Source organism: Pocillopora verrucosa, chromosome 9, assembly GCF_036669915.1.
Source record: "Pocillopora verrucosa isolate sample1 chromosome 9, ASM3666991v2, whole genome shotgun sequence".
Taxonomy (NCBI): domain Eukaryota; kingdom Metazoa; phylum Cnidaria; class Anthozoa; order Scleractinia; family Pocilloporidae; genus Pocillopora; species Pocillopora verrucosa.
In genome coordinates this window covers 19,006,398-19,034,316 of record NC_089320.1, presented here as the reverse complement: position 1 = coordinate 19,034,316, position 27,919 = coordinate 19,006,398, and the positions used below count along the sequence as shown (strand labels likewise).

Sequence of the window (27,919 nt, the reverse complement as noted above, 5' to 3'; positions counted from 1 at the left end):
CAATAAAGACAGAAGATCACATCGCGCTTATTTCAGATTATTTTTATTGTCGTCAACTAATTTGCATGAGTTCCATGAGTTCCTCATTCAGGCTTATGCCCATAGCATATTTTAAGCTTCTTCCAACACTCTTCTTTCCCGAGTGCTTCATAACATCCCTGGTTTCTGAACTTTTTCCTGCATATCCTCTGCAAAGTAAATTAAATAAAGTGAAACGGTGAATTACGTGTTAGTGGTCCAAAATCAAGAGAAGAAAATTTAACGAAGACTGTCCTTGATAAGTTCCCCTTCCCATGTCTCTGGAAACCGTTGCCATGTTTTCGAAGGCGGAATAAATGGGACGTGCGGTAAACCAATCTAACATAAATACTGCATGAAAGCGCCACTTGAAAATTCCTTTCGCAATGATCGTCTCTTAGGTTGTTGTTAATGAAAGCTGCCACTTCTGTACATGTCGTAAAGAGTTATAAATTGTAGTCAAAGATATATAAATTTTAATTGATTGTAAATGCTTTACTTACTGTGTAGGCATTTAGGCATTCATAGTATTTTGGTAAGCAACCAAAACCCTCCCCGGACTCCACGCATGCGTTCCACTCATCCAAACAAATCTAATCACAAAGAAATGCTGCAGTTAAAACATAAGGCTCATCGTTTTAAATTGTAGGGCTTACGTATTTTATCGTCGATCTGAGTAGGACATATTTCGATTGAACTAACCACGGTAATCAACCTAACCAATGAGAACAAAGAACAATATTACAAAAAGTCAGCGAGAGCTGAAGTGATTGTTTTGAAACAAATGTATTCCTAGATTTCTTTCGACCCTTAACTGAAAATATCTTTGATCAAAGGAGGTGGTGATTGCTTTCAGCTCGGACGTCTCAACACTGTACCTCTTCTTGTACGTGAGCACTCAGTTTCATTTTTGAGAAAAAGGGAAAAGTTAATACTCACGTCTTTCGGATGTTTTCCTCCTGGTGGTTGTGGCCCTGGGGGTTGTGGCCCCGGAGGTTCTGGTCCTGGGGGTTCTGGCCCTGGGGGTTCTGGTCCTGGGGGTTCTGGTCCCGGTGGCGGCGGGAGTGGAGGTTCTTGGGCCAATACAAGACCAACCGCGAGGATTACAGCAAGCGAGAAAAGAATCTTCATCTTAGGAATCAGTTCCCTTCTCCAACAATCACACGGAAAGCTTCTAAGGTATCTGATCACCTAGTATACCTCGTATAAGTACTCGACGAACGATGGTGTGGACCAATAAGAGTTGATCCTCCTTCAATTCTCGTACAGATTTAAACATTTTCGTGATTGGTTAGTAAGTATTAGGTTAAACAGAAATAGTATCAGCTGTTGCCATGTGGGAAGCTGTTTCAACAAAAATTCGCCCAGCTGTCTGGATTTTCCGCCGGCTGTGTTTGCCCGAATTTGACTTAAGCTAAAAATATTTTCCCCTCGAAGCTTGGTTGTTACTAATATCTTTTTTTTTTTTTTTTTGGTAATGAAGAAGGGACAAGGGTTTTCCGCCTTCGGCCCAGAAGCACACAATCTAAAGGAAAATAAGCAGTCCACCAAATGCTTATGCATTCATACTAGAAATCAACTAAATGACGCTGTGATAGTATCAAAGTATAGCAGCAGGGAGGAAAAACTTGAAACCGCTTACTACATCTCGAAAATGTATGTTTCGGGCAGACATGAAATCAATTTGCCTAAATATTGCAACCTTTGGATATAATTTGCAGCAAAAATTTGTCAAGAAGTGTGTGGTTGGCAAGGGTATGTCAATATTTGTTTCTTTAAACAGTTGCTGGGAAAAAATAGAAAAACCTGCAGCTGATTTTTTGCAGCCTTTACCTCACTCCAGCTTATCAAAATATATATCTTGCTACATATACCGAGGAGATTGTTTGTTCCAAAAGATATATTTCTTTCCTTATTTGTTTAAATTTATTCCTAAAATACATCGTATTTAATCATTTACCTACGCATCAGATAACTATTTATTGATGCTGTGAGTACTTAGCAGGTATAATTATCTGATCGATATATTTCCAAACATTAGATTAGTTCAGTGTAAAATAGAGTAACATAAGAAAAAACACAGGGGACGGAAAAAGATGAATGGAAGAAAAGAAAAGAAAAGGAAAAAGTTAAAAAAGAGATGAAGGCACTTATGAATTAGCAGCTTAGCTATCCCAACGATGTGTTCTCTTTTCTTGGATATAATCTCTGGATTGTATATAATTTTTTACTCTGCGTCATTGCGGAATTATACCCATACGAGAATACAATATTACTCTCTCTAATATTTTCATTTGTAAGGAACCCATATTAAACGACTGAAGACTGAGAAAACTCAAAGATATTGCTCATGTATTTCAAAACAGATACAGACTCTCTTCATATTTCATGCCATGCAGTAAGGAACGCTTTTCTCCTCAGAATTACATTTCTTCCTTAAAAAAGATCAATTTGTCAAATGATCTTTAAACACTGTGTGATTTAATGCTGCCGATACGCTCTAAAGTAAAGTATTTATAAGCATTTTTAAAGCCTAAAAGTGATCGACCTATACTTACATAATCGAAGCTAATTTACAAATATGGTAACGATCTTTAATTCTGTCCCTTAACTTATCTATCAAATTTTTGATAACTAAACATTTCCATTCTTGTCATACTGTAAGCTACTGATAACTTCTGTGCTCGTTCATCGGAATCTCCTGTTGAAGAAAACAAAGGTGGTTCAAGTCACGACAAAGCTCAAACATAAATTCCAATCTGTGATAAAGTGGTTTTTTCCTTTCTCATTTTTCTCTTTGCCCAGGGATGATTTTTAATTGTTTTAATAACAGACCTGTCGACCTATATTCGGAAATATCTCTGGTGGGCAGAAAATCACTTCTTTCATTATTTGTCAATTTTTGCTCGCTTTTTTCTTTCTGGTTTTTTGTTTGTTTGTTTGGTTTTTTTTCATGATATAACATCTTTTGGTAAGGTAAATTACGCTCAGGCTAGAGATCCTATAATTAGGGCCATTTCATGAGATAACAAACCTGAGACACCAGATATCAGAAACAGACTTGGCAGGATTTTGGACACACTCTCTGCACGGATTGTGCATCAATGATATCGTTCCCCTTTTCACAAAGGTTATCTGTATTCCATTGTTTGCACAGATCGTGGTGGTCTTTGCAGTATTCAGCTGTAGTAATGAGGGGTGGAATTAGCGAAAATATATATAATCTGCATGTCATGCAACTTTGTTATCTCTATCCTGTTGAAACTACCAAACAAAGAGACACTGAAGGTTTTCGGGAGAGATAATAAGCACGGACAGGATAAGGAAAAAATGACCTTGTCCATAGGAACACTATGCAAAATTCTGTTTTCTTGGAAAATGGTGGTCAACTGTCGAGAAACGTTGTAGGCATTAATTTTAGAGATTAACGTCCAATCGTAAATATAAACCAAAAGGGTGCTTGACGAGGGTACTTAAATTGAAAAAAAGGAAAGGTAGATGTACATGTAGAGGATAGAGAATCTGGCGTGCACGTTTAGTGCGACAACAATGGGAATACTTACTATCGTGGTGTCCATTTATGTTGTAGATGATAGATCTGTAAGCAGCCCTTACGTCTTTCTTTGTTCCGCCAAGCCGACGTATCAACGAATAAAGCTTTCTTCTTATATCCTGAAAAGAGTGACCTTACTATTATCGGACCGTCAAAGATTTTATAGCCACCTCATAATAAGAAATCGGGTTTTGACCACAAGGCGATAGGTGTTGAAAGAATAGATGATAGATTCTTTGTACAATTACCTTCCTGAGCTTTTCTTTCTCAATCTCATCTTGTTGCGATTTATTTGTTGCAGTTGAGTTGTGTTCTATTGCATCTTGTTGTTCTGTGCTGCTATTTTCCAAATTCTTTTGTTGGCGAATCATTTTGTATTGATCCAACTGCTTTAAGGTAGCTGCCAGTTTACTTGGCTGTCTTTCTTGTTTCATGGTTGGATCTACTGTCATTTCCTTGCCAACATTTGAATCGTTTTTTACGTGGTTGATTCCAGGTAGTGGCTGCTGCTCATTCGTAATAGTTTGATTAGCAGCAGTAGATGAATTAGATACCATTACATCAGGATCAGGATCTGCATCTTTAAAAATTTTAAATATTCCGTTACAAAACCTTCATCACTTACGACAGTTTTTTAGGAATTAAAACACTGAATTAAATGAATGTATAGAAACGTATATTGAGGCCGCTCAACGTTTCAAAAACTAGAATGACACGCTCTTTGAAAAGACTATAAAAGAATTATAAATAAAAATTTTACCTGAATCTGGTCTTGCAATAAGTTTCCCTCCGACAGCTGTAGATTCATAAATCATTAAATCATGTAAGTGACTGCTACAAAACTGAGTGATATGTTGCAATCGCAGAACTTGATATGTTCAACCTCAGTTACAACTTGTAAATGTTAATGGCAATCTTGGTATAAAAATGAGGGCGTTTAATTTTTGTCAATAAGGTACTCAGCTTGTTCCCATAAATTATTATGAAAGATTTTATTCCTCTATTGGGAAGAGATTGTAGTATAACATACGATATCAACAAAGAATATGTATTGAACATCGTGGTATTAAAATAATGTGGAGAAAGTAGGCCTCACAATTAAAAAAGTCGGCACTATCGCTGGTTTTATCGCTTCGCTGATACAAATCTTACCTCTGCACATCCTGAAGGTCAGCAGCGGTCTAATCATAGGTAGCAGCTCATATTTGGATACAGCCAGCACGTGATCTTGTGCAGGATGTGTTGCTATCTCTTTCAGCTGCCCCCCTTCAAACCCAGACCCAATCCCCACGGCCTCAATTCGAACACCTCGGTCTCGCATCTCACGTGACGGTACTGCGATGTCATCAATTGATGATGCAGTGGCCAGGACAAGAAGAAGTTGAGGAATACTTTTACGACCACTATTCTTAAACCAGCTGGTTTTTACGCCAGTTAGACTTGATCCTGCAATGAGTAATAAAGAGTATATTGAGATAAAATTTCAAATACTAGTTCATATCTATTTTTTTTTCATGTCATGGGAAGGTTATCTGTTAAATATTCACACGAATTTGGAATATTTAGATACATAAATGTAGTGTAGGTTCTCATAAAGCCAAACCAACAAGTGATTCTCACTTTTTAATTGTTAACAACGGAAGTCACCGTTATGGTTCTGCTTACCACGTTACTCTCAAGTCACCTCTTTAAATGACGTTTAAGCTTTAATTCGTAACTGGCTTAAATCAGTAAATTTGATGGTCCACTTGCCCAATTACCTAACAAAAATGGTCCACCATTGTATGATATGCGGGATATTGCTGTGTCGAGGCTCGGAATGTCATTGAATCCCTCAAAATCAAAACTCATGCGCGGACCTCTGGACGCGGTGGCAACTGCAATGTGGGTGTGATCCTTAGACACCGAGAAGGATTTAGACAGGCTCTTTGTAAAGTCTAACAACTTGGCGAAGTTAGCTTCCGTTACTGATGATGAGCCATCAATCAGGATTCCAATATCGGCTTTTGCAGAGCAAACTGTAACACCAGAATGCATCATTAGAAGGGTTTAAGGGAAGAGTAAAACCAACATTTTTGTGAAAGTGAAATGCAGTGGTGGTTCTCGTTATTATGTAAGATTTAGGAAACTGGTTACCAATGGAATTAAGATAGAGAATATGAAAATATATCTTCTGTACAATTGTCTCCGAGCACCCGTTTTGCACCAATGCACGAGCATCGACAGGAAAACGTTGAGAGCGCAGTAAGAGGTAGGATGGCGAGGAGGAAATAATAAATTTAATAAAACGTATCACACAATCAAAATATCTGACCCTTGTAAAAACTCCATTTACGAAAAAAGAGCCTAAAGTTCAAACTCAGTAGAAAATTATATATTGAACTTTTTTTAAATAGCCACAGCATTTGGCTAAAATGAAAACTCCGAAAATTCTTGAAATTGCGAACAACGGGTAAAAATTTGCGCGAACAAAGCTCGATACAACTAACTAACAACTCTGTAAAACAAATGACAAAAGTGGGCGAAAAATGTGCACGTCAGTTTTCAATGTCTAATTTGCGAAATCACGTGCGCTGCTTGTGAATACAAAAAGAATGAAAGGAGGGCAGAGGAAGAGGGCAATGTAAACTGAATTTCAAAAACGAAAGATATTTTCTACAGCTCTTTGGCCAGCACATAGGGCTTACCTTTATTTACTAGGTCCTTGAGTGCAATGTGTTTATTATTGGATTCTGTAGTGCTCTCTAAAATGAAAAACGGGATAGAGAAATTCAGAGTGGTTTCATTACTTTCAAAATTGAATTTCAAAAATAAAAACACTTTGAGGTGATGTCTTCATTTGTGAAGTGAAAACTACAGATTACAAATGCCTTTAAAGGTACTTTTTCATTAAAAAAAAAACCAGAAAGACTTGCAACGCCACAGATTTTTTAATAATTTGGCCACCTAAAGATTTATCTTTACCTCCATTACGAATAGTTATTGAAAACCAAGCCTGTTTAGATTACAATATTAAAAGCCAAAAGTTATTTTTATGCTGGTATCATTTGCCATCACGTATCTGCAGGGTATATAGTTTATAACTTTCTATCCCATATATAGAAAGTTTGCGTCCGTCTTTTCGGAAAGTATGGAAGCACCAAGATGGCAGAGGGCAACAGAATGTCGCTCATAGACCATCTGAATTATGCAAACATTTCGGTTGATTTCTTTCGTCCGCACTTTTTTTTTCTCTTCGGTTATTGAAAAAAAAAGGGGAATAGAATGGTACCTGTTGTCATGTTAGCACCGCTGCTGTCATTTGTAGTGGACTCATCTCTTTCATCATGGTCATCGTATGGGGACGTCCCATTTTGAGGGATTGAGTTTGGTTCTGTCTTGTACATTTTAGATGTTTCTCTGAATGGTTCTATTGTTCTGTTGTCTCGGTAGCTGCTCTCGAACAGCGCATCTAAGATGTTAGAGTGATTTGACGGAGGATTAACCATCGCGTCCTCGAAGGTGTCATCATCGCTTGAGCTGCTTTCCACTTGTGCTTCTTTTCTATTTGTAGCATCATGGCTGGGGATGGGCTTGCGAATTGCATGCACTGCAAATAAAGATACGAGGCATATGTTCTATACTTTATAGATGAAAAATTCATACCGATTCATATACATGGATATCAGTGGCAAATCATGAGGCATGGCGTAGGTGTAACCTCGCTTATCAGCTTTTGGGGCATATGTGATCACAAAAAAATAATATTTCATGTGAAAGACGTAATGCAGAAATATGAATAGATCGTTGCTACACATGTTCTGTTATCCTGTCGATTTCTCTTTTAACCTAGCTATTAGGATAGGAGTAGTGCAACGAAGGGCTTTTTGATTCAAATTCTTAAAGTGAAAAGAGTCGAATCGTGCCAGCTGCACTTAGCATCAAGCGTCAACATTTTTTTCGGATAACGCGTAATTTCTTAGCCCTGTTGTCGACCTTCTTCATTGTTGGTTTGTTTGTTTTTCGTTCGTGTTTCATCTCTAACAAGAGAGAGATGAGGCAGAGCTTGAAAGAAAGAAAAGGAAAAAGATATCCTTCTATTAGGTCCATTTTTACCATATGTCCACTCAAGAGAAACAGATGGATTTAACTAGTGACCCAGTATGAAAACCGTACCACACTCAGCAGGTTCATTTATGTATCGACCATCAAAGCCGCATATTAGGCTTCTTAAAAGATGGAGAAAAGAAAAACAATGAAGATTCCCACACAAAGAATGAAGCCATTATCTACCATTGGCATTCTTCTTTTTTCCTGATTTCCTTGCTTTTCTGAGTAAAAGCTTTTTCAAAAGAGCGTCCAATCCACCGCAAAAATTTTTCTCGTAAATTTGAGCAACTATTTTGCTTGCAAGTTTCACGGCCTCCTTAAAGTCACCGTGGAATACATGTGTTGAACTCGGATAACTAGCAATTTTTTCCAATTGACCAAGTGAAATCTTGTTTCCGAACCCAACGGCAAATATTTCCACGCCACTTTTCTCAAGCGACTTCAAAGGTTGTGTTACGTCATCTGAAGACTTTCCATCTGTTACCACAATCAAAATATGAGGGACGTTAGGTCGGCCACTAGGATTCAAGACAAGTTCTCTCACGTCGGTCAAGCCTTGGCCTATTTTCTGATCACCAAATGGAAGCGGTATCAGGCCAATAGCACTAAGTAAAAGTTTCTTTTTAGTGATTCTGTTGAAGTCTACAACAACGTGAAACGTTCTTCCCTCCACGACAAGACCAAGCCTTGATTCCATTTTTGAGACATCAAAAGCATCAGCCACATATTTCATAAACAAAACAGTGCGAATCCAGTTAGGAACACCCATCTTCCCGGAGCTCTGAACAAGAAACACGAGATCCACCTTGTTAGCCCGTGGACCTGCGAGGCAATAGATTTGGTTGGATTCCTCACTCAGGGACATTTGGCTTCCTATCTCTACACTGGCAGGGAAAAACAGCCTCATGTGTTGGATAAACTGATCCAGTTGTATATCTGATATATTGACATTTTTGATTAATTGATTATAGTTTTATGAACAAAAAAATGATGTGTTACCTTTATTTTCTTCAATATTTGGCTTCTTCGGCGAATTTATTGCTGATGAGACAATTTTCATGATTTTGAGTTAAGTTTCTCAAGTTTTTTCCGTGTCAGGGGTTAGGAGTCGGCCTTATTTTTAATCCAGACGTTGTTCTTACATGCATTTTGTACAGTTGAGTACTCAAGTGGTCAAAGTTTCAAAGAAATTTTAAATGAAATGTACAAACGAGAAGAGTTTGTTTTAAAATAGTCTTCTACAAAAATTTTGTTAAACCTAAACCTCAAAATTTTTCCTCGCAAATTACACGATTCTACGAGATCGAAAGCTTCAATTTTCATGTTAAACGGCGTATAAACTCGAAATATTATTAGAAAAAGATCAACTCCGCGCTCGCAAAGCTAAACATCTCAAACTAGAGAACTTTGTTCCAAAGTGTGGACCAACTCTAATTCCACCTTTTGTATTAAACCCTTAAATCTTGCAACATTTTCTCATGACTCGAAAAAATGGAATACCTCTTACTAATCTATCAAGAAAACCTACCATTTGGAGAGTTCGAGATGGCTCCTGTATCGGTTTCTTCGCTTGGAGTCTCTAAAACAGATTAAAAAAATTATTCGTTGGAATTTTTTTGGAGAATTTGCGACAACACTTAGTAAGTAAGCTATTAAAGTTATCAACAAAATTTCCAGTTTGCCCCCTGAATAACATTTTGCTCATCGACTCTAATGATTTCGTATAAGTTATTACCATCTGGCGTTACAGTGATAATTTCAGGATCTGGCTCCTCGCTTGGGTTCACTTAAATAATTTGAAAGAAAAAGAAAACGTCAGTCAACACTCAGTTACTTTAGTCACTTATTATTTTAGGATTTGACAAGGTCTGCAAGGTGGGAAGTGGAGGAAGGGGGAAGGGCGGGGGGGGGGGGGGTAACAAGACCTGTGAACATCGTGATAAAATAGTCAGGTTTTGATACTTGTAACATAGGATAAGATAGTAATTGCGTTCTCTATTGCCCTCTTTGAAATTAGTACCATTTTTGCCTTGAAAGAAAAGCAAAATCACAGTGCAGTTAAAGTATTTAAGCTATTCCTGCGACCTTTCTGGGACTACTTCTGTAGGTGCAATGATTTCAATAGACTCTTAGCACAGGACTTCAGTGCGTGGCTAAGGAATCAAGGACTAAATGGCAATTTAATCGTTAGTGTATGTAAGACAACCCGGGAAATTAGTTTGCTCTATATATTATTAATTCTTGATGGGCATTGACGGAAGCTTGCAATTGGAAGGTACAGGAGTAAAGTCAAAATATTTTATAACGATTGACTGAGTCTATACTTACTCGCTGCTTCAGAGCCACCCAATGTCACTTCTGTTTGCACTTTGGTTCATAAGAAAAAAAAAAGACGTTAATTTTAACATTTTAGAGAGATAAATGTTGCAGAATACTGCGTCTCTGTCAAGTTTATTACTTATATTTTATGATTCTCACTTCCTGATTTGTCAAATTTTGCCATTATATTCTCTTCTGTAACTTCAGATTTTGATGAGCGTAAACCGGCAGCTCGCATATTTGAGAAATCAAGTCATATGGCTCATCAAAAATGATCGTTTCCATACTCACTCGCAGAGTCTGAGTCATCTGGTGTCACTTCTTCCAATTGCACCATGTAAAGTAAGAAGAGAAACGTGAACATTTACTTTTGATATTACAAAGCGATCAATGTGACAGAAAATTGAGGTAAAGCTTCATTCTCGACATTATATTTTTTGACGGTATTTCAACGATTTCTCCATGTTATATTTCAGTAAATTCCTCTTCTACCCACATTGATGTATGCTGGGAGTAACATGTGTGCACCGTGCTCAACATAACAAATTAACCGATCTAAAGAGAGAACAACTCCGATTACGGCGCAAGGTGACTTTTGCTATCTTTGAGTTCCAATAGCCCTCAATGGAAAAAATAATGATATAAACAATTACTTGTCACATCAGCCTTCAAGCAATGTTTAATATTAAAAAGGGTAACTGAGAGTAACAAACCTTGGGAGCTGCTTCCTTCAATTACATCTGGCAGGGAACAAAAAGATAAAAGTAAAATGAAGAAATTTCTGATTTTGCAAAAGGAGCTATTTATTTATTTATAAATGTAAAAGCAAATATATCATTAATTAAGGGCTATTGATTACTAAAGCAAATAGTACTCAAAACATTAAGTTCGAAATAGCTCTTGTAAACATGTTCATATTTACTTCAATAGTGCAAGTCTGATTTCCGGGCCTAAATTTCAAGGTAAGAAATAATGAACATTAGAGAGAAACTCGAGCATGGAGATCATAAGAAAACTAGAAAACCACTTAAGATGGAGTAAATAAGGACTATAGATCGAAATTTCAACAACATGTTCTTGCTTGACATTAATTCTAAAATAGAATGGCCGATACTGATGAGTAATATTTACCTCGGCATAGTTTTGGGGCTAATTTTGTCTCCAAAGTGTCCAAATGATTTTCATCTGATATCAAAGTATTCTGAATATCTGAAGCTGAGTCACTCATTTCTAAAGGATCGTTTTCACCACCAATCCCCACTGTAAGAATTTTCACTCCAACATCCTTCAGATCCTTCACAGCGTGACCAATGGCGTCTTCCGATCTTTTGGATAAAAGAACAATTAACGTCTTTGGAATATTTGGACGCGCGCTTTTATCGTATAGCTGGTTCTTGGTAAACGAAAGGGCCTCTCCAAGGTTGCTCCCAGCAATGGGCGTTTTCACTTCTTCAATGGCTTGCGAGAGACTAGATATTTCAAAGTATTGGTTGAAGTCAAACGCCAAATAAGGCTTCTTGCCATACACGACGAGGCCAATATGGGTTCCCGAATCGGAAACCTTTGCCTTTTGTGCCATATTTCTTACAAAGCGTAATGCTTTTCTGAACGTCATTTCACTCTTGTCCTTTGATTCTTTATAGCTGCCTGATACAAGGAAGCCGAGTTCCATAGTAAGGGTGTTGCACGCTTTGCTATCATCAAAGAGTTGACCTGTATAGATAATATAAGAAATTGAGTTCCGTTTTTTCACCAAATTAACGAACTATGATTGCTGAATTTGAATGAATTGCGTTGAGCTTTTAAAATATAGTATGATTTTTACCATTTGCGCTTCACACGAGGCAAACAACTCCCCTCTCCATAAATTAACCAAAAACAAAAATTAAGTTTTTTGGATGGCAGACTTAACACAAATTATTTTATTTTGTTCCAACCGCTGATTTTGTTCCCTGCATGAGCTTACATTCACTCAACAAAATGGCTCTGCTACGGCTGGACCTTGGAGCTTTCGATTCGAAGAGAAGTTGAGTGCATTAACCAATCGACATTGCGTCCACCTTAATTCAATTAGCGTGATACATGTTTATCTTACCCATTAAATTCGCCACCTCCTGAGTGTCATTGACTTTTGAGCCTAAAAGAAAATAAATACATTTCCTTTGAGATGGTGTGTGCGAACAGCAGCTCAGGTGGAAGCCTTATGTTGTAGCGCATAGTTTGCTTAAAATAAAAGATCTTTGAAATCATATCGCAAATTGGTATTTAAGCACGACTCACACGAATGTTCACTTTCTTTAAGCAATTGATGAAAAATTTTTCGAAATGTGATCTGACGATGACCAACTTCTACCGCTATACTACATTCTATGGACGGAGAAGCACTACTTTTTCTTTGCATAAACGGGTATTAGTTATTGAAGGCCACTGTTTTATATCCTATTTTCTATGATGGCAAGATATTACCGTCAGCTGATAACCACCCTACAAGCTACGCTGTGTCAATTCTATTATGAAAATTCGCGCGTCGTGGGAATCTTAATGACTCTTAATAATGTTCAGATGAAACGATGCGATGGATAAGATTAAAAATGTTGATGTTCATCTCCTTAGGGGTTTGGAGAAAGGATAAGACATCTATACTATAGTTCGCATACTGGACTAATAAAGACCATGATATATTCACAATGTTCATCTTTTACTGGGGATTTTGTCCAATTGGGAACGAAAGTTTAAGTTTTCAGGGCACCTATTCACTGAATATTCATTATGGCTATTATAGAAATTATAAACATTCCAGCCTCTTTAAAGAAGAGACGCATATGCCAAACCTGACGACAAAATGGCGATCCAATGAATCGTAAACACGAAGTAACCAAGTGATCGGAAAGACGATCCTTTTTCATGCAAAAACATGGTTGATGTAGTTTTACAGGCACTTGAAATGGCAAGTGTTATCTCGAAGATGGCACGCTTAATCACATTGTCTCCTCCCAATTTGTATAACATTCAATCCTTTCGGTCTTTCTTGGGAGAACCTTAAACAAAGGCTCCAGAAAAGTGCACCAGTCGCTTTGTTAAAATTTTTTAGGGTTAGCGAAATTTTATATTTTGATTTGTGATCAATCTAATTGGTAGTCATGGGATGGCACCTAACTGACATCTGTCAATAACCTGTTGTAGCTTTTAAAACAACTTAATTCCTTTCAAAAAGCTAAATGAAAACTAATGTGTATACACTGGGGAGAAAATCATTAGGGACAATTTCAAATCTGCTTTCTTGAGAATTTTTATTCCTGATTCACACAGCATGTGGAAGACAACCAGCTAGAATTCTGTTTCGTATAGTTAAAGCATATCCATTTGAACCACTCAGCGCTCAGTAACTGGCCTATCTTAAAAACAAAGGTAATCCAAAAATAAGGAAATTAAAATAAATGAAGTAAATAGATGTGCCGATTTAAGAAGAGTTCTTAGCAAATGTTTGGATTGATTTGCAAGAAAATAAATGAAATACAAAGATATGCCTATTCAAGAAGAGTTCTTAGCGAAGGTTTGCATTGATATGCAAAAAAATAATTCGAGATGGTAATGTTCTTATAGTGAAACAAACAAAACCCATAATGAACGCAGCAGCGCATTCTAAAAATAATGCAACATCTTAAAATCACCCACTTGAAAGCGAAAATTTGTGAATAATCAATCATCATGCACAGCGGTGGCCATCTAAAAGTCTGAATAAGTTTACAAAGAGATGAATTCAGAAATTGTTCTAGACACTACACCAACAAAAAAAGGGGGGTCGAACTCAGTTGAAAGAAAAAGGCAACGAAAACAAAGCAAGTAAATTAACAAAAACAAACTAAGTTTCAATCGGTCCCCCGCTACCCCCTACAAGTTGGATGTAGTTCAGTATGCAAGGGTCCAACGAGTGTGAAACCGGTTTTTAGAATCAAGTCGTTGGCAAAACTTTGACTCAATTTGAACTGCTTGTATCACGCAATTTTCATATTAGAGTTTCCATAGACTCTTCTGGTGTTTCGTTAGTACAAAAAAGCTGATTTTACAACTTTGTAAATGAGTTTAAGTAGTAAGCTCCAGAGAAAAGCAGGGAATGAAATCTCCTCGTTTCATTTTAGAGTTGTTGTAGTGCATGTTTAGGGGTGGGATCTAACTTCACGCCTGAATAATTATTTGCAAATCATGGTCTATTGCGATCTGTAATTGGCCAAAGCTTTCTGCTCTGCTCTGGTTCGCTATTGTGCCGACCAGTGTCATTATCAGGTAACGTTCTCAGCAATATCGTGGTCTCTTAAGCAAAATTACAGGTACCAGAAAAATAACTGGTTGTAATGGTTCAACAAAATGATCGTCCCCAAAACGTTAACCACACCACAAAATGACTTCCAAAAAGTCATATGCAAGAAATTATGTCTATGGGTGAGATTTATCCTTTCTTCTTAATTGTACGTGGTTAAATATGGAATAATTTGCTTTCATCTCCTCCAACAGGTCAGCTCTTGAGAATCATCTTGACCTTGATTGCATTTTGCTTTCCTGCTGCTCTCTGTCAGTTAAATAACATTATAAAAGGTCAAGTATGATACTTATGTACTTAAACAGCGCAAAAGTAACAACATACAGAATTGGATGTTTAGAATAGAAAGTTGGTTTATTACTGTTGCTGAAAGAAACGTGAATAAACAATTTCCATGCTACCTGCATCGGAAAGATATATTATGCGGGAGCTCCAATTTGTAACGGAACTTCGAGAGGTTAATGAGATTAATTGTTTTAAACATGTCGAGTACGCCACTTGCCAGCCGATTGTACATCCAGCAATAGATGCCATAACTGATCCAGTCAAGACAATTGTGATAATTGACATATTTAGTCACAATACAGCTCGTATCGAGTTTCTTTAAGCGAGTCCATGAAATGATATTCATATTCTAGTGTAATACTACTACTTATCTGCCATTTAGTGGTCAAAGATAAGTTCAAAATTTTAATGTAGCTAAGAGACAACTTCTCTCTTCTCTATCATTGCCGTGTAAAGACTCCCGTACAAATTTGACCACCACAGATTTCAATATAGGACCCAGATAATCATCAGAAAAACTACACGATACCGAGGACTTAATTGACTACATATTGGTGTCTGTTTTCACATCTGCAAAGAAAAATCGTACGAACGCAACTGCATGTCGTGACATACAAGCACCTGCAAAATTTAGAAGTAAAGAAAATCCCTTGTTACCCTCTATGCATGACCTATTTGTCTATTCGCCATTAAGCAGTCAGAGACGACATATGTTGTAATTAAATATGCTTAAGGAAGTCTACCAAAGAACTGCTTTTCATGATTACTGCGATCAAATATGCTATTATAATTACCACTGGAATAGCAGTGAGGATAGATGTATCATACCTCCAATGTCACTAAAATGCAGTTATATTTTCCTTTAAAGCAGATAGAAAAAACGTCAGACTCCTTCCAATCAGCCAAGATGGAAAGTTTATGCGTCTTCCTCTACAGTTCCGCCTTAAAACCAAACACAGCAGGGAGCTGACGTCAAACGATAAAATCAGAAAATTTCCTTCGACCAAAAAACAAGTTAACAGAGCAAGGTTTAAACGCTCAATTTCACAAAACGCAGACGATCGCTCCTTAAGTCGGCTCACAGACGACTTAGAGCAACTAACAGAGCTATTGAAATCAAGGGAAGAAAAGCCTCAACATGTTACCGTCATTGATAACAGTGAGAAAAGAGCCAACACTGCAGAGGGTAAAGTTAGTTAAAATTGTCATGTACGAAAGCTTACAACTTTTGTAGACTGATACAGAATGTTCCGTCCGATGCAAAGGTTTTTTCACACTGTAAGTGTTCAAACCATGCTGGTCTCATAACTATATGATTTTCTAAGGGAGGATACTTCATCAGAGTGGCCAGCATGTCATTTTCCTCTTTTAACCATTGATAGCAATTTGACAAAGGTTGTTCTTTTTTCAAAGGCAAGACATCTTCCATCTTTGTTCGATTCATCATGTTCAGCTTTAATCTTAAAGGAGTGTGCGCCGTAAGGTAAAAAATGCAATTATTTCTAAGATACACCTCCATTTCATTTTCCTTATGATTTAGGTAATATTCTTGCTTTTGACCTCGTATTTGTGGTGGATGGGTCCAAGGATATAGATGATCAAGGAACCGGAAATTTTAGGAAATGCCTTGAGTTTACGAAGGAAATTCTCCGTTCATTTCCAGTTTCAAAACAGGGTGTACATACTGGAATAATAACGTACGGCAGAAAAGCGCTCGTGGATATTAATCTCGACACATCTTTGGATCAAACGGGTATAGAAAGCGCTATTGATGCGATTCCATATTCTGGTGATGAGTCATATACTGGTAATGCACTTGATACAGCCATGGGGAAACTCTTCCCACACAGTGGCCGCGAAAAAGTGGCACACATCTTAGTGGTAGTTAAAGGAAGCATCTCACAGGATGAAGTGCAGTCGTCTGCGCAAGAACTGAGGGACTCTGGTGTACGGATCTTTTGCATCGGCGTTGGAAAAAGGTTTGACCAATCGCAGCTGGACTTAATTGCTAGTTCACCATCCGGTACTTATGTGATAACAACTGAATTTAACACCCTGCGAAATGTGGTGCCGACTCTTTCATCGCGAATTTTGTCAGGTAAGATGCCCTTTCCCCCCACAGGACGCATGTTGCTGAGAACATGGAAGTTAGTTCCTCTAGTGGGAGGGCCGGACGGGAAAATATTTCGCTGGAGGTCCGTGTGTGATGACCAATGGCCAAATATATTCCCTTCCTACATGACAGAATTGAGCAATAATTATTTTATCGTTTATCCACCAGATTTATTAATTTTTAAAGTACGTTTGAGCCTACTAAATAGGGCATTTATATAACGGACGAACACTGGCCACAAAAAAAAGATTCAAGACAGAGCAAAAAAAAACAAATCTTCGAAAAACGCGACTTATTTCTCAATTCTGTTTTATTTTAAATTGGAAATATAGGTTGTTATAATAAATCACTCGCAATAGACCACTATGTGAATGGTTGCATTGTTTAGTACTTTACCAAGCAAATTTACAGTTCTCAGCGAACCGACTGGAAAACAGACTCCAGCAACCACTGGGAGCCTATGGACAGATGGAGGAATTGTTGGTAAGAAAGACCGTAAAGGGTAAATTTTGTAGATAATGGAACAACTTTATTCTCCTTTTTTCGCGACCTTACTTTATTCGCGGCAATGAGATCAAACTTTTCGTTGATGATTAAAAAGCATTCAAGAATTCAACTCAACGAATTAAAGGGAAAAACATCACAAGACAGGTCAATTTCGATAGATGACTGACCTCTGGGTTGTAGGGCATTCTTTTACGCCCTCAAACTTGCTCAATTGTGTATGATCATCGAGATCTAGTAGGTATGTTCAGCGAAAGTTATTTAGTTTATTCCACTAATCCTAAGCTAACGAGAAATAACAAAAAAGGAAACTGATGCTAAGAAGAATTCAAAATTCCCTCACATTTCACATTTTCATCATTTCTAGAGACAAAACATCAATTGCAAACCTAATTAATTTACAAAGGTTTTTTCAATATTTTCCTCTGTTATAGTTAGGTTGCTCTGCAGATATTTATCATTGGATTGACCTTTAATTTTTTTATTTTCAAGAGGCCAAGATCGACTTAGCCTTTTTAATTGATGGTTCAGACACTGTTGGGGAAAGAAACTTTCGCATTTCACTTGACTTTGCGAAAACAATTGGCGACTCGTTTTGGACTCAATTTGGCAGCCTTCATCTTGGGCTCGTGGTGTTTGGAGCAGATGCGAGTGTCATTTTCGATTTTGATAACAGTTATAAGGACATTACAGATATAAATAATGCCATAAGTAATGCAGCATTTCCAGGTGGAGGAAAAGTTATGGTTGGAGATGCTCTAAAATGGACTGAAACACATTTGTTTGGTAGCAAACACCAGGATTCCTATAAAAGGATTCTCGTCGTAATAATTGGAAGTAGCTCTGGGGACGACGTATTCCTTGGAGCAGAAATGCTTAAAGAAAACTCAGTAACTACATTTTGTATTGGTGTAGGCAGCAATTTTGAGAAGACGCAAATAGATGGAATAGCGTCTTCACCAAGCTCTGATAACGTTTTGACAGTTTCCACCTACCCAGGTCTTGCATTTTTAAAACAACCTCTTATTCACAAAATCGAGCAAGGTAAGATTATCCTAGCTATCCCCCTAAGTTTGAATTGTATAATGTCTTCTTAATTCTGTCTCTTTAAGAACTTCAGTTGATTATTATTTTGTTCATTCTGAAAGTACACAGGCGGAAAACTCGTAATTTTTTTCTTTTAATGTCTAATAATATACACTTTACCTACGTTAGCAGCTCAAGGTGGCCACCTGCTTTGAGCATGAGCATTTGCAGCTCTTGAAGAAGAAATATTTCCCAGAATCTAAGCTAATTGTGGGGATTTGATTTGACAATTTCAGCACGCACGACATACATTCCACCGAAAGATCCCAATGGGAGATTTCAACGTTATATACCTGGACAGGCAGGGGCAGAAGCAGTTTTGCTTCAAGGGAGGGTGCCGCCAGGAGGAGTTACTGGGTTTCCGCTAGCAGCAGGAGTGCCACAAGCAGGAGTACTACCAGGAACGATATCACCAGTTGGTGTACCACAAACTGGAGTACCGCCACCCGGGATACAGCCAGCAGCTGTTACCCCACCCAGTATTCCACCAGTAGGATCCCCCCCAGGGAGACTACCTCCAGTTGGACCATCATTAGTTTTACCTACTGCTCCAGTGGCCTTGCCAGGGGGACAAGAACCCGGAAATGAGGCTCTGAGTAAAAGGCCCCTTCACCCGAATCCAGCAGTTCCTTCTCTTGTACCCGTCGAAGGTATGTAACACACACACTTCTGTATTAAATCTCATATTCTACGAGTTACGTCTTCTATTACAACCAAAAAAACGCTCTCTCATTTGAAATAAAATTCTAAACGGAACCTTATCGTATTGGAGTTAAGGTTTGAAAATTAGGGGATATCAGATGGTGAATATCTTCGTAAATTCCACAGTTTTAGCCGAGGCATATTTGGTAATGATATGTGTCATACCAATCGTGCGTGAGCAAAATTATGTTATGGATTGTAAAATCAATTATTCCTGGATGGACTATCACATAAGCATTTTTCGTTTTTTCAGATGCAATTATCATGCTTTTGTTAATATAATTTCAGATGAGAAGCTGGACCTTGTGTTCTTGCTTGATGGATCGACCTCTATCACAAATGCCGGTTTTCAGGATGCTAAGCTGTTCATCAAAAAACTGTACAGCAATTTTCCTATTGGGGAATATTCAACTCATGTTGGTCTTGTTGTCTTTGGTGAAGAATCGAAAACAATTTTCGACTTAATCGAATACACCGACAAACAAACGCTTGATATGAAGCTTCCTTCACTTCTGAAATATGATTCTTCCGGGAACTTTCTGGGTAGGGGACTGCAAACTGTTAAGAAAAATGTTTATGACGTTAGTGCACGACCGGGAGGACATCAAGTACTTGTGATCATCGCGGCAGGAAGCTCACAGGATGATGTGAAAGCACCTTCGCGCGACTTGAGAGACGAGGGTGTCAGGATTTTCTGCGTAGGAATTGGTAATAACGTAGATGTTAATCAACTTCAAAATGTTGTAACAGCTCCTGAAAGGGAACATTTAGCTACGGTGAGTTCAGATAAGCTGGATACACTGCTGGGACCTGTGGTGCAGAATATCAGAAAAGGTAAGAACAAATTTGACTTTTAGTCGTGTGGGAGGATTCCACTTTTCAAAATAGTTCCTATTTCGTCCCAAACTGAATCAACGTGTTCCGGACTTTGTTTTCTGTTCTCACCTCTTTGAGTTGACCCATTGATTAATTGTGGTTATGTGTTTAAAATCCCAGATATCACAGAAACTGTGGTTCCATTAAGACTTGCTGGTAAGTAATTGTTTTTTTGTTTTCTTGATTGATAAATTTTGATCGTGAAGTAGAAGATGAAAGAGGAAAAATTATAAATGATGAGGGAAAGAGTTAAGGCCAGATTTCGGCAGTAAATTGTTTGAATGCAAGGGTTTTAGGGGTGATCTTTGGAGTATTGTGATTGTTTTCCATCTTAGTTTTAATTTACTAATATAACTTACTTTTCTTTCTCTTACTTTTCCTTTTTATTTTCAGACGTCAAAATGGATCTGGGTTTCTTGTTGGATGTCAATTCCAACAACTTCAGGCGTGATGAATTTAGTAACGTTTTAAACTCGATAAAATCAACATATGCGCCGTTTGTTATTGGTGACGAAAAGACACGGATCGGTGTTCTGGCGTACGACGAGCACATTCACACAATGATTGCCATGGGTCAGTATTCTTCACAACAGTCACTCGACATTGCGCTGAATGAGATAGTAACGTCCCCAACATCAGGAGACAATCTCCTCGGACGAGGTCTAGCTGCTGTAAAAAGTCAGCTGTTTTATGGTAAACCTCGTCCGGAAGTTCCCAAAATACTTGTGGTCATTTCGGGAGGAAAGTCTAAAGATGACGTATTGAGCCCATCAAAAGAGCTGAAACGACTTAATGTAACGATATTTTGTATCGGAGTTGGACAGAATGTAGACAGAAGCGAACTTGAAGCCATAGCAACTCTACCAGCAGTGAGTCACGTAGTAATGGCAACTATATCACACCGAGAAACTGCTGGAGGAAATCTAGCGTCGAGGATTGAAAAAGGTAAAAAAAAACAACAAAAAAACAGTTTCCCCCTTGTGGCTTGTAGTAGCCTCAGATTTTTTAGGCATGATCCCCAAAATAACAAGGTTCCTTTCAATTATCGCCTAGTAATAGACAAACTGACCCTTCACATTACCCTGCTTTCTATTGCAACGATGAAGCATCAAAAATTGTTCCTTAAAGAATGATTTAATTCCTTACTCATTAAGCGCTGATTGGTGTCATGGGATATCAGGAGCACAATAAGGGAGTAACGATGATGCATCCAATAGAACACTCTGCTCTGATTGTCAAAACTAGGTTTCGCTCTATGACTATGGCGTCATTTGCAAGTTCATTTTACTTCAATAGAGTAAGGGAGACGTAAAGTTTTGAGCTCAATAAAGAAATATAGAGAGATTTTTTTCGTCTCGTCACGAGCGTGGGACAAGTAAACATTTCTAAGTCCCCATAAGAATCCATCCCACGCTCCGATGCTTTACCACTGAGCCACAGAGACTCGACGGCGAGCGAGGTCTCTTACGGAGTTTATAAGACGCGCGTCCTGCATATTGCTAAGATCAGCAATGTGGATAGCATAATTTTGTGAATAGAATAATAGAGATGGTAAGTTTTGAGCCAAGTAAAGAAATAGAGGAAGATGTTTTTCGTTTTGTCACGAGTCTTGTCGCGCACCGTAGAGTCTCTGTAGCTCAGTGGTAGAGCATCGGAAGGCGGAATCCGAAGGTTTGAGGTTCGACTCAGAATTTTTTCTTTGTCCCACGCTCATGACAAGACGAAAAACATCTTTATCTATTCTTTTATTTTTTTAGCATCGTCATTACTAAGAGTGTTTTTTTCACCAACGTTCTCGACTTTTCATCAAGAAGCAATTAAAAGTCTAACTGGATCCACTCTTTAGCCACGTCTCTTTTCTGGGATGAAGTGTGGGTATTTGTTTTGTTTCCAGCTATGCAGGTTGATCTGGGCGTCCTTTTCGACGGATCATCAACTTTTCTCTGCTTTTCTGCAAGAAGCACATAACGTTTCACTGGATCCACTCTTTAGCCGTGTCTCTTTTCTGGGATGAAGTATGGGTATTTTTTTTTCTTTACAGCTATCCAGGTTGATCTGGGATTCCTTGTTGAAGGATCATCAAATGTAATGGAAACTGAATTCTTTCAATGCATGGAAATGGTGAAGTATATCTACAGTGCCTTTCCCGTTTCACAAGAAAATGTTCATGTTGGTCTTGGTGTCATTTCGAGTAATCCAGAGATAATATTCGGCTTTGACAAGTATTTTGATAAGATTAGCCTCAACTCCGCCATAGACAGTGTCAAGTATTCTGGAGCTCAGCAGGTGGCGAACGTTGGACTCAGTCTTATCACGGCTAGGGATACATTTTACAGTAAGAGTACCAGGAAAGGAGTTAGACGAGTTCTTGTTTTAATGATTAAAAATAAATCCAATGACGAGATCTCCGACCCTGCACGAAAGCTGCGGGACGATGGAGTAGAGATATATGGCTTTGACTTTGGAGACAGAGTGGAAGTACAAGAAATTGCAGAAATAGCGACAACGCCAACGAATAAACACGTAGTGATAAACGGTATTGGTACTTTTTTAGCTGGTGCACAGAATCTTATTGGGAAGCTGGGTATTGCGAAAGTGGAATCAGGTAAGTTTTTAAGAGGTTAACTTACACATGTAAAGAAGTTATTTACTAATATTCGTCAAAGTGTCATTACTGTTTTAGAGTAACTACTTTAAACATCGCTTCCACCTCGTTTTCTTAGTCTGAGAACCCGAGAACGAGTTTGTTTCGCCTTCCGTTTGCGATCAAAGTAAATGACTCAGATGGGTATATATTTTTGAGAGGGGTTTCCTTGGACCTTAATTATAGTGTTTAAGTGTTGTATCCTTATTTTCATTGAACAGTCAATTTTTGCTTTCTATGACAGCGCAAAGGCAAACTCCCACACTGCGGATGACCCCACATGGAAAAGGAAGTAAGGTTCTTTATTTGTCGAACTAGAAAATATATTTTACATGGAAACTGTAGCGTTTTTTTATGCATCGTTATGAGAAAATTAGAAATATATATCTTAAGGAGTTCAGTTTACATTGCTTTCTCTCCCTCCTCGCCTTCCAGGTTAATTTTCACGGGTACAAACATCTGAGAAAGAATTGTGAAGGAATTAAGCGTGAAAGATGTTAGCTTTACGCAATTTTCTCAAGCTTAAATGTACATATTACATTTAAATGATAGAAAATCGCTATGGAAAGTGATCACATTTAGAACATAAGTATTTTATGATGACATACATATGGATAAAATGTGAATAAATTTATTAAAGTCTTTTATCTTATAGATGCTATTGATCTGGTCATTCTGATTGATGGAAGTGCCAACACTAAACTTGAGGATTTCAACCAAATAAAAGAAATTACTAAAGCTATCTATTACAAATTCGGCGTGTCTCTTAATGGAACTCATGTTGCAGTGGTCGTATATTCTGAAGTGACACAGATCGTTTTCAATTTGAAGAAGCATTACGATCCCCAAGGTATGGACAACGATATAAACACTGCTCCTTACCTCTCTGGACTAGGTATGATGGGGAGTGCTCTAAGAGACGTGAAAACGCACATATTTGATGTTTATTCTCGACCAAATGTTCCTAAAGTGTTGATCTCTGTATTGACGGGAGCGCCTGCAGACGAAATTGAAAGATACATCAATGAGTTGAAAATGTCTTGCGTCTTGTTATTTGCTTTGGGACTCACTTCCAATTACAGTCCCCAGATTTTGGATCTTGCATCCAGTGAGCCTCATTTTGAATATGTACTGACCAGCGAAACTTTTCCAGAAGCTAATTCAGTGGCACAGAAAATGGCTGCCAAAATAAAGAAGGGTAAGTTTCTCATTAGGCCCAGTTTCCAGCCGTGTGTTTCGGTACAAAGGAATGCGAGCGGGCCGGACGCTAACAGCTAGAAACTGAACTTGGCTTCGAAACACATGGCTTCTTATTGGCTAAATAAGTGAAAACTGATCTGCTTTTAATGTATTAAAAATATTTAAAGTTATGGCTTTTCTTTTGTATTTAAAATTCTTTAACGATTTTCTTGGCATGGTGATGACCTATGAAAAAATAATAGTCAAAACGATATGACTGCCTAGGTCACGTGTTAAAATAAGTGGTACATGAGTCAGTATTGCCGCAAAACGTTATTGTTGCCCAATACTTACGTTGATTACATTTGAACTTGCTTGAAATTTTTATTTTCTTAAATCTTATAATAGGAAATAGGCGGGAATGCATCTATTTCAATGACCAACCCTTAACATCGAAAGCCGCAAAAATAGCGTTTCATCTACAGTAGCTTAAAAATGTCAATGCCGAGAATGTATTAGTAGTCAAAAGCGAAGAGCTTTCATATCAACAACTACGTTGCCTCCACAGTTGTCTCGATACAAAAGTCCCGCTCTGAACTTTGTGTGCTGCCGGGAGGTGAGTGCAATAATTTGAACACGACTGAACAAACCAATAATCAAACAAGACAAGACATACATGTGCAGCCGTGTGCAACGCACCATTTTCCTAACATCGAACACCTTTTCAATAGTTTATGAATCTCATTTGTTTTCAGATTCAAGACTGGATTTTGTGCTCTTAATAGGCAACTGTGGGAATAACTCCAAAGAATATTTTCCTCGACGTTTGGATTTCGCGAGAAATTTAATGCACTCTTTGACGGTGAATCCTCGAAGCGTACGCACTGCTCTCATATCAGTTTCTAATGGAGCTGAAATAGTTCAAGGTTTGAAAGCACAACCATACAACCCCGTCGCAGTGTCTTCAGCTTCTCACTTGTCTGGCAGACTCTGTACTTTTGGGCAAGGAATGGAAATAGCGCTTGCTTTGTTTAGGAACAGCGGAATAAGGGGTATTCCCCAAGTGCTGATCACTTTGTTGGATGGGAAATCTGATGATGATGTTTCGAAGCCTGCAATTGAGATTAGCAAAGCAGGTGTCCTAATGTATGCAGTTGGGTCCAAGAACAAAGTCAGTGAATTCGTCGCCTCCAACATTACCAGTGACCCCACTAAAGAATTTTTTATACCAGATCCAGGCATTCTACCTATTGAAACAATGAAGCAGGCAGTTGTGGACAAACTAGAAAGAGGTTTGATAAATGGAGCGTTTTATTTTCAGCCACCCAATTTAATCAATATACCAGAATTTTTGCCAATTCTTAATTCATGACAAATCAAAAGTTATGGTCCAGCATATTAGAAAATAAAAAGGGGAAAACGCAATCAAGGGCATGGTGGACAATTCTAGGCATAGCAACTACAAGGCGGCTATTCTGAGTTAATAAAGAAAGCCCAAAGTAGCATATCAATAGACAAAATGTTAATAACCTCTTGCAAAAAACTTAAGCTTTCATACTCAGTGCCAACCATGACCCTTTTGTAGATGATAGGTCTACAAGGGTTAGAAGCATATTCTAAGAAATCGAGCAGCTGAACTCTTTGGGTAATCAAATCCTGAGCTGATAAAAATCGCCTTTTGAAAACATATTGTAGGTTTGCAACGACGTGACTTGTTCGTTCATTTTATAATTTTAAATACGATTTTGGCATGCAATTGCCTTTGGTAGAAGTTCAGGTGCAAATCAGCCTTTTGTAGGCTTTTGTAGCATTTTGAATAGAAAACCAATAAAACCAACGAGTGTACGTTTCGCCGCTAATATTACAGATCTATAATTTTTTAGCTAAAGCAACTAAATGTCGCAAGAATAAGCATTCTGCGCGGTGATGATAAGAACACAACGTCTAAAAATTAAGATTTTCGTTTTCTTTGTTTATTGAAGATATTGAAATTGGAAAAAGACTTGTTTGTCCTGTGAGAGAATGTAGTAATAATGGTAAGTTTGCCTTTTGATGATTTTACACGTACTTTCAGTGTGGGTGTTTTTGTTTGAGTTATACGATGTGGTACCTTAGTCACCTTGAAAATTAGATTCACACACATAGAGGGTTTAATAAGTTCCCCGTTCATCTTCTGCGTTTAACTTCTCAATGTCCCTCTTGTTTGCTTTGTATTCTCCAGCAGAATATTCAGAGATTTCTATCACGAGTGCTTTTTAGTGGTTAATAAGGAAGTTTTACAGGCCCAATTCAAAATGCTGTGGAGAACCTCCTTATAAAAGTAAAATCGCAAACAAAATGAAGTATCGCTGTCTTTTTTGACAACATTACCCGGCACCTGCTATATGATAGAGCTTTGTTTATTTTGTTTTGTTTTTGTTCCGTTTCTTCTTTTTTTTTGTTTGTTGCAGTTTTTTTTGCACTTCTTTGTAGTTGTTGTTTCTTTTGGTGGAAAATTTTAAATTTTATTTTTTTGTTTATCAATCTACATCATCTTTATTGATAAATAGTTGGTCTTTTTTTGACTTATTCAAATAATTTTCACACTTTTGCCTTCTACTCTTTACAGAGACGAAGCCTTCATCAGAGTTAAAGCCACAACCTCAATCACAAAACGCAACAAAATCTTTTCAACCCCTTGCAGCTAAGATAGGACCAGTTGATTTGGTTTTCTTAGTCGAAGGCAGTGATATTGTTAATGAGACATTGTTCAGGGTAATGCTCGACATTGTAAAAGACGTCTATAGTCGCTTTCCAGTCTCCTTGAATGAAACACACGTGGCCGTAGTCGTTTACGGCTCCAACACCCAAATCGTGTTCAATCTCAAAAACTACTTCAATGCTAGCGAAATGAACAAAGTTTTAGTGTCAATTCCAAAGCCCTATGGCGCTGCTTTTTCGGGAAAAGCTCTGAAGGCTGTGAGAACGAAGGTTTTTGATGGAGTTGGAAGAACGAATGAATCTGGTGTATCGCGTGTTCTCCTACACATTACGTGTGGTAAGTCAGCTGATGACGTAGTTGGGCCAGCTAAAGTTCTTAAAGAAGCAAAGGTCAAAATAGTTGCAGCCGGCGCATGTCCTGAGGCTAATAAAATGGAGCTTTGCAACATTGGAAGTCCTCCGGTATGTAATAACTCTGTGCTTATCAATACACTCAAGCCACCGAATATTCCTGGGAAAGAGCTGGCCAATAAACTGAAGCAAGGTTAGAGATAAGTTAGAGATAAATTTTTGTGCTCTCCATATGTTATAGAAGGCATTCTATTTACGTACGCTACAAAATTAAGTCTAGATAGATTGGTCGACTCATAATTGAGAACGTAAGCTAGTTCACGCAAAAGTGGTAGATAAGTAGAGATAGGGGTAATCAAATGGAACAAAAGCCCCAAACTGTGCCCAACCTATGACATTTATGAAGACATATTGGCTGTTTGATAGCTTTTGATGCCGCACACACGTTAATTGAGATCAATAGCACTAGTGCGTGCAGCCGATCGAAAGGACTCTGAATTTAATACTGTTTCTTCATCTATAGATATTCCTATTCAAAATACCACGGAAAAAAAGCCAGGTAAGACTACTTGAATTACGTGGGAGAGGCCACTTGAAATTCGAAGAAATGACCCTCTTCCTACCCCCCTTCCGCCAATACCCTTTCATTTCCTTTAACTCGTAACATTTAGATTCACTTTCAACATCACAGTGCTGGTTTTGTTACCTTACTTTCGAAAAAAAACTGGAAATACTTCCTAATCTTTTGCATGCACTTGCAGGTCAAAATGTTTCTGAACCTTCAACTGGTGAGTATAAAAATCAAGAATCTAACTTGCCACTTTTTATGAAAAACAAAATTGAGTCAATTGGTAAAAATATTTTCAATGACAATGATAAACGTTGGGCCCAAAGGAGAGAACTTAGTATTGCGTCTTGTGTCGGTATTGGTCTTTTTGTTTTGATCTTCCTTTTCTTGGACTTAAACGAAGAACGAAGCATACATTTCATTTCATACATATTTCACCTTTTCATTCTCTCGATCGATTAAGACTAAGTTATGACAGGGAGAGACTTGACTTCTCGAATCTACATTAGGTACTCTTGTGCCAAACATGTTTTGGAATAATGGACCAAGTGAAGCCGTTCTTCCATTGGTTCCTTCTCTCGTCCCAGTTCATCCTCAAGCGCTTAGTCCAGCCC

At 38.0% G+C, this 27,919-nt stretch overlaps 3 protein-coding genes across 5 annotated transcripts; 1 reads left to right on the top strand and 2 right to left on the bottom strand.

Moving 5' to 3' along the window:
* Positions 1-35: 35 nt before the first annotated feature.
* On the bottom strand, positions 36-1,202 carry LOC131793791 (uncharacterized). The gene is made up of 3 exons (XM_059111268.2): positions 958-1,202; positions 522-611; positions 36-188 (listed from the first exon to the last, which is right to left on the bottom strand). Exons 1-3 carry the CDS (start codon positions 1,147-1,149, stop codon positions 84-86), a joined length of 387 nt encoding a protein of 128 aa, XP_058967251.2. The 5' UTR covers positions 1,150-1,202; the 3' UTR covers positions 36-83.
* Positions 1,203-1,926: 724 nt separating this feature from the next.
* LOC131793643 (collagen alpha-1(XII) chain) lies at positions 1,927-13,018 on the bottom strand. 3 transcript variants are annotated; one of them, XM_059111079.2, is made up of 19 exons: positions 12,811-13,018; positions 12,075-12,116; positions 11,111-11,692; positions 10,693-10,719; positions 10,271-10,300; positions 9,989-10,027; positions 9,396-9,446; positions 9,189-9,239; positions 8,660-8,701; positions 7,844-8,482; positions 6,843-7,160; positions 6,259-6,315; positions 5,332-5,589; positions 4,724-5,017; positions 4,332-4,367; positions 3,820-4,151; positions 3,582-3,690; positions 3,053-3,201; positions 1,927-2,719 (listed from the first exon to the last, which is right to left on the bottom strand). In XM_059111079.2, the coding sequence occupies exons 1-18, from the start codon at positions 12,986-12,988 to the stop codon at positions 3,068-3,070; spliced, it is 3,219 nt and encodes a 1,072-aa protein (XP_058967062.2). In that variant the 5' UTR covers positions 12,989-13,018; the 3' UTR covers positions 1,927-2,719; positions 3,053-3,067. The 3 variants fall into 3 exon arrangements, with proteins under 3 accessions (XP_058967062.2, XP_058967063.2, XP_058967064.2); XM_059111080.2 differs by having other exon boundaries at positions 3,820-4,145; XM_059111081.2 differs by lacking the exon at positions 7,844-8,482.
* A 2,482-nt stretch (positions 13,019-15,500) lies between these two features.
* LOC131793760 (collagen alpha-3(VI) chain-like) lies at positions 15,501-27,918 on the top strand (the record flags this gene model as incomplete). The annotated part of the gene is made up of 18 exons (XM_066172507.1): positions 15,501-15,768; positions 16,123-16,680; positions 17,107-17,178; positions 17,692-18,243; positions 18,522-18,935; positions 19,276-19,821; positions 19,984-20,019; positions 20,257-20,808; positions 21,905-22,468; positions 22,752-22,799; positions 23,163-23,705; positions 24,255-24,302; positions 24,442-24,978; positions 25,669-25,722; positions 26,295-26,930; positions 27,261-27,296; positions 27,499-27,525; positions 27,815-27,918. Coding segments are annotated over exons 1-18 (5,595 nt in total), but the record flags the coding sequence as incomplete, so codon positions are not given.
* Position 27,919: the final 1 nt, after the last annotated feature.

Excerpts from the sequence above, each read along its gene's own strand:
- LOC131793791 (XM_059111268.2), bottom strand. The coding sequence starts at position 1,149 with ATGAAGATTCTTTTCTCGCTTGCTGTAATCCTCGCGGTTGGTCTTGTA. Across the intron at positions 612-957 it reads GAGGAAAACATCCGAAAGAC|ATTTGTTTGGATGAGTGGAA; the intron begins GTGAGTATTAAC and ends CTTTGTGATTAG. Across the intron at positions 189-521 it reads AATGCCTAAATGCCTACACA|AGGATATGCAGGAAAAAGTT; the intron begins GTAAGTAAAGCA and ends TTTACTTTGCAG.
- LOC131793643 (XM_059111079.2), bottom strand. The coding sequence starts at position 12,988 with ATGTTATACAAATTGGGAGGAGACAATGTGATTAAGCGTGCCATCTTC. Across the intron at positions 8,483-8,659 it reads AAATATTGAAGAAAATAAAG|GTCCACGGGCTAACAAGGTG; the intron begins GTAACACATCAT and ends ATTGCCTCGCAG. Across the intron at positions 4,152-4,331 it reads TATTGCAAGACCAGATTCAG|ATGCAGATCCTGATCCTGAT; the intron begins GTAAAATTTTTA and ends AAATTTTTAAAG.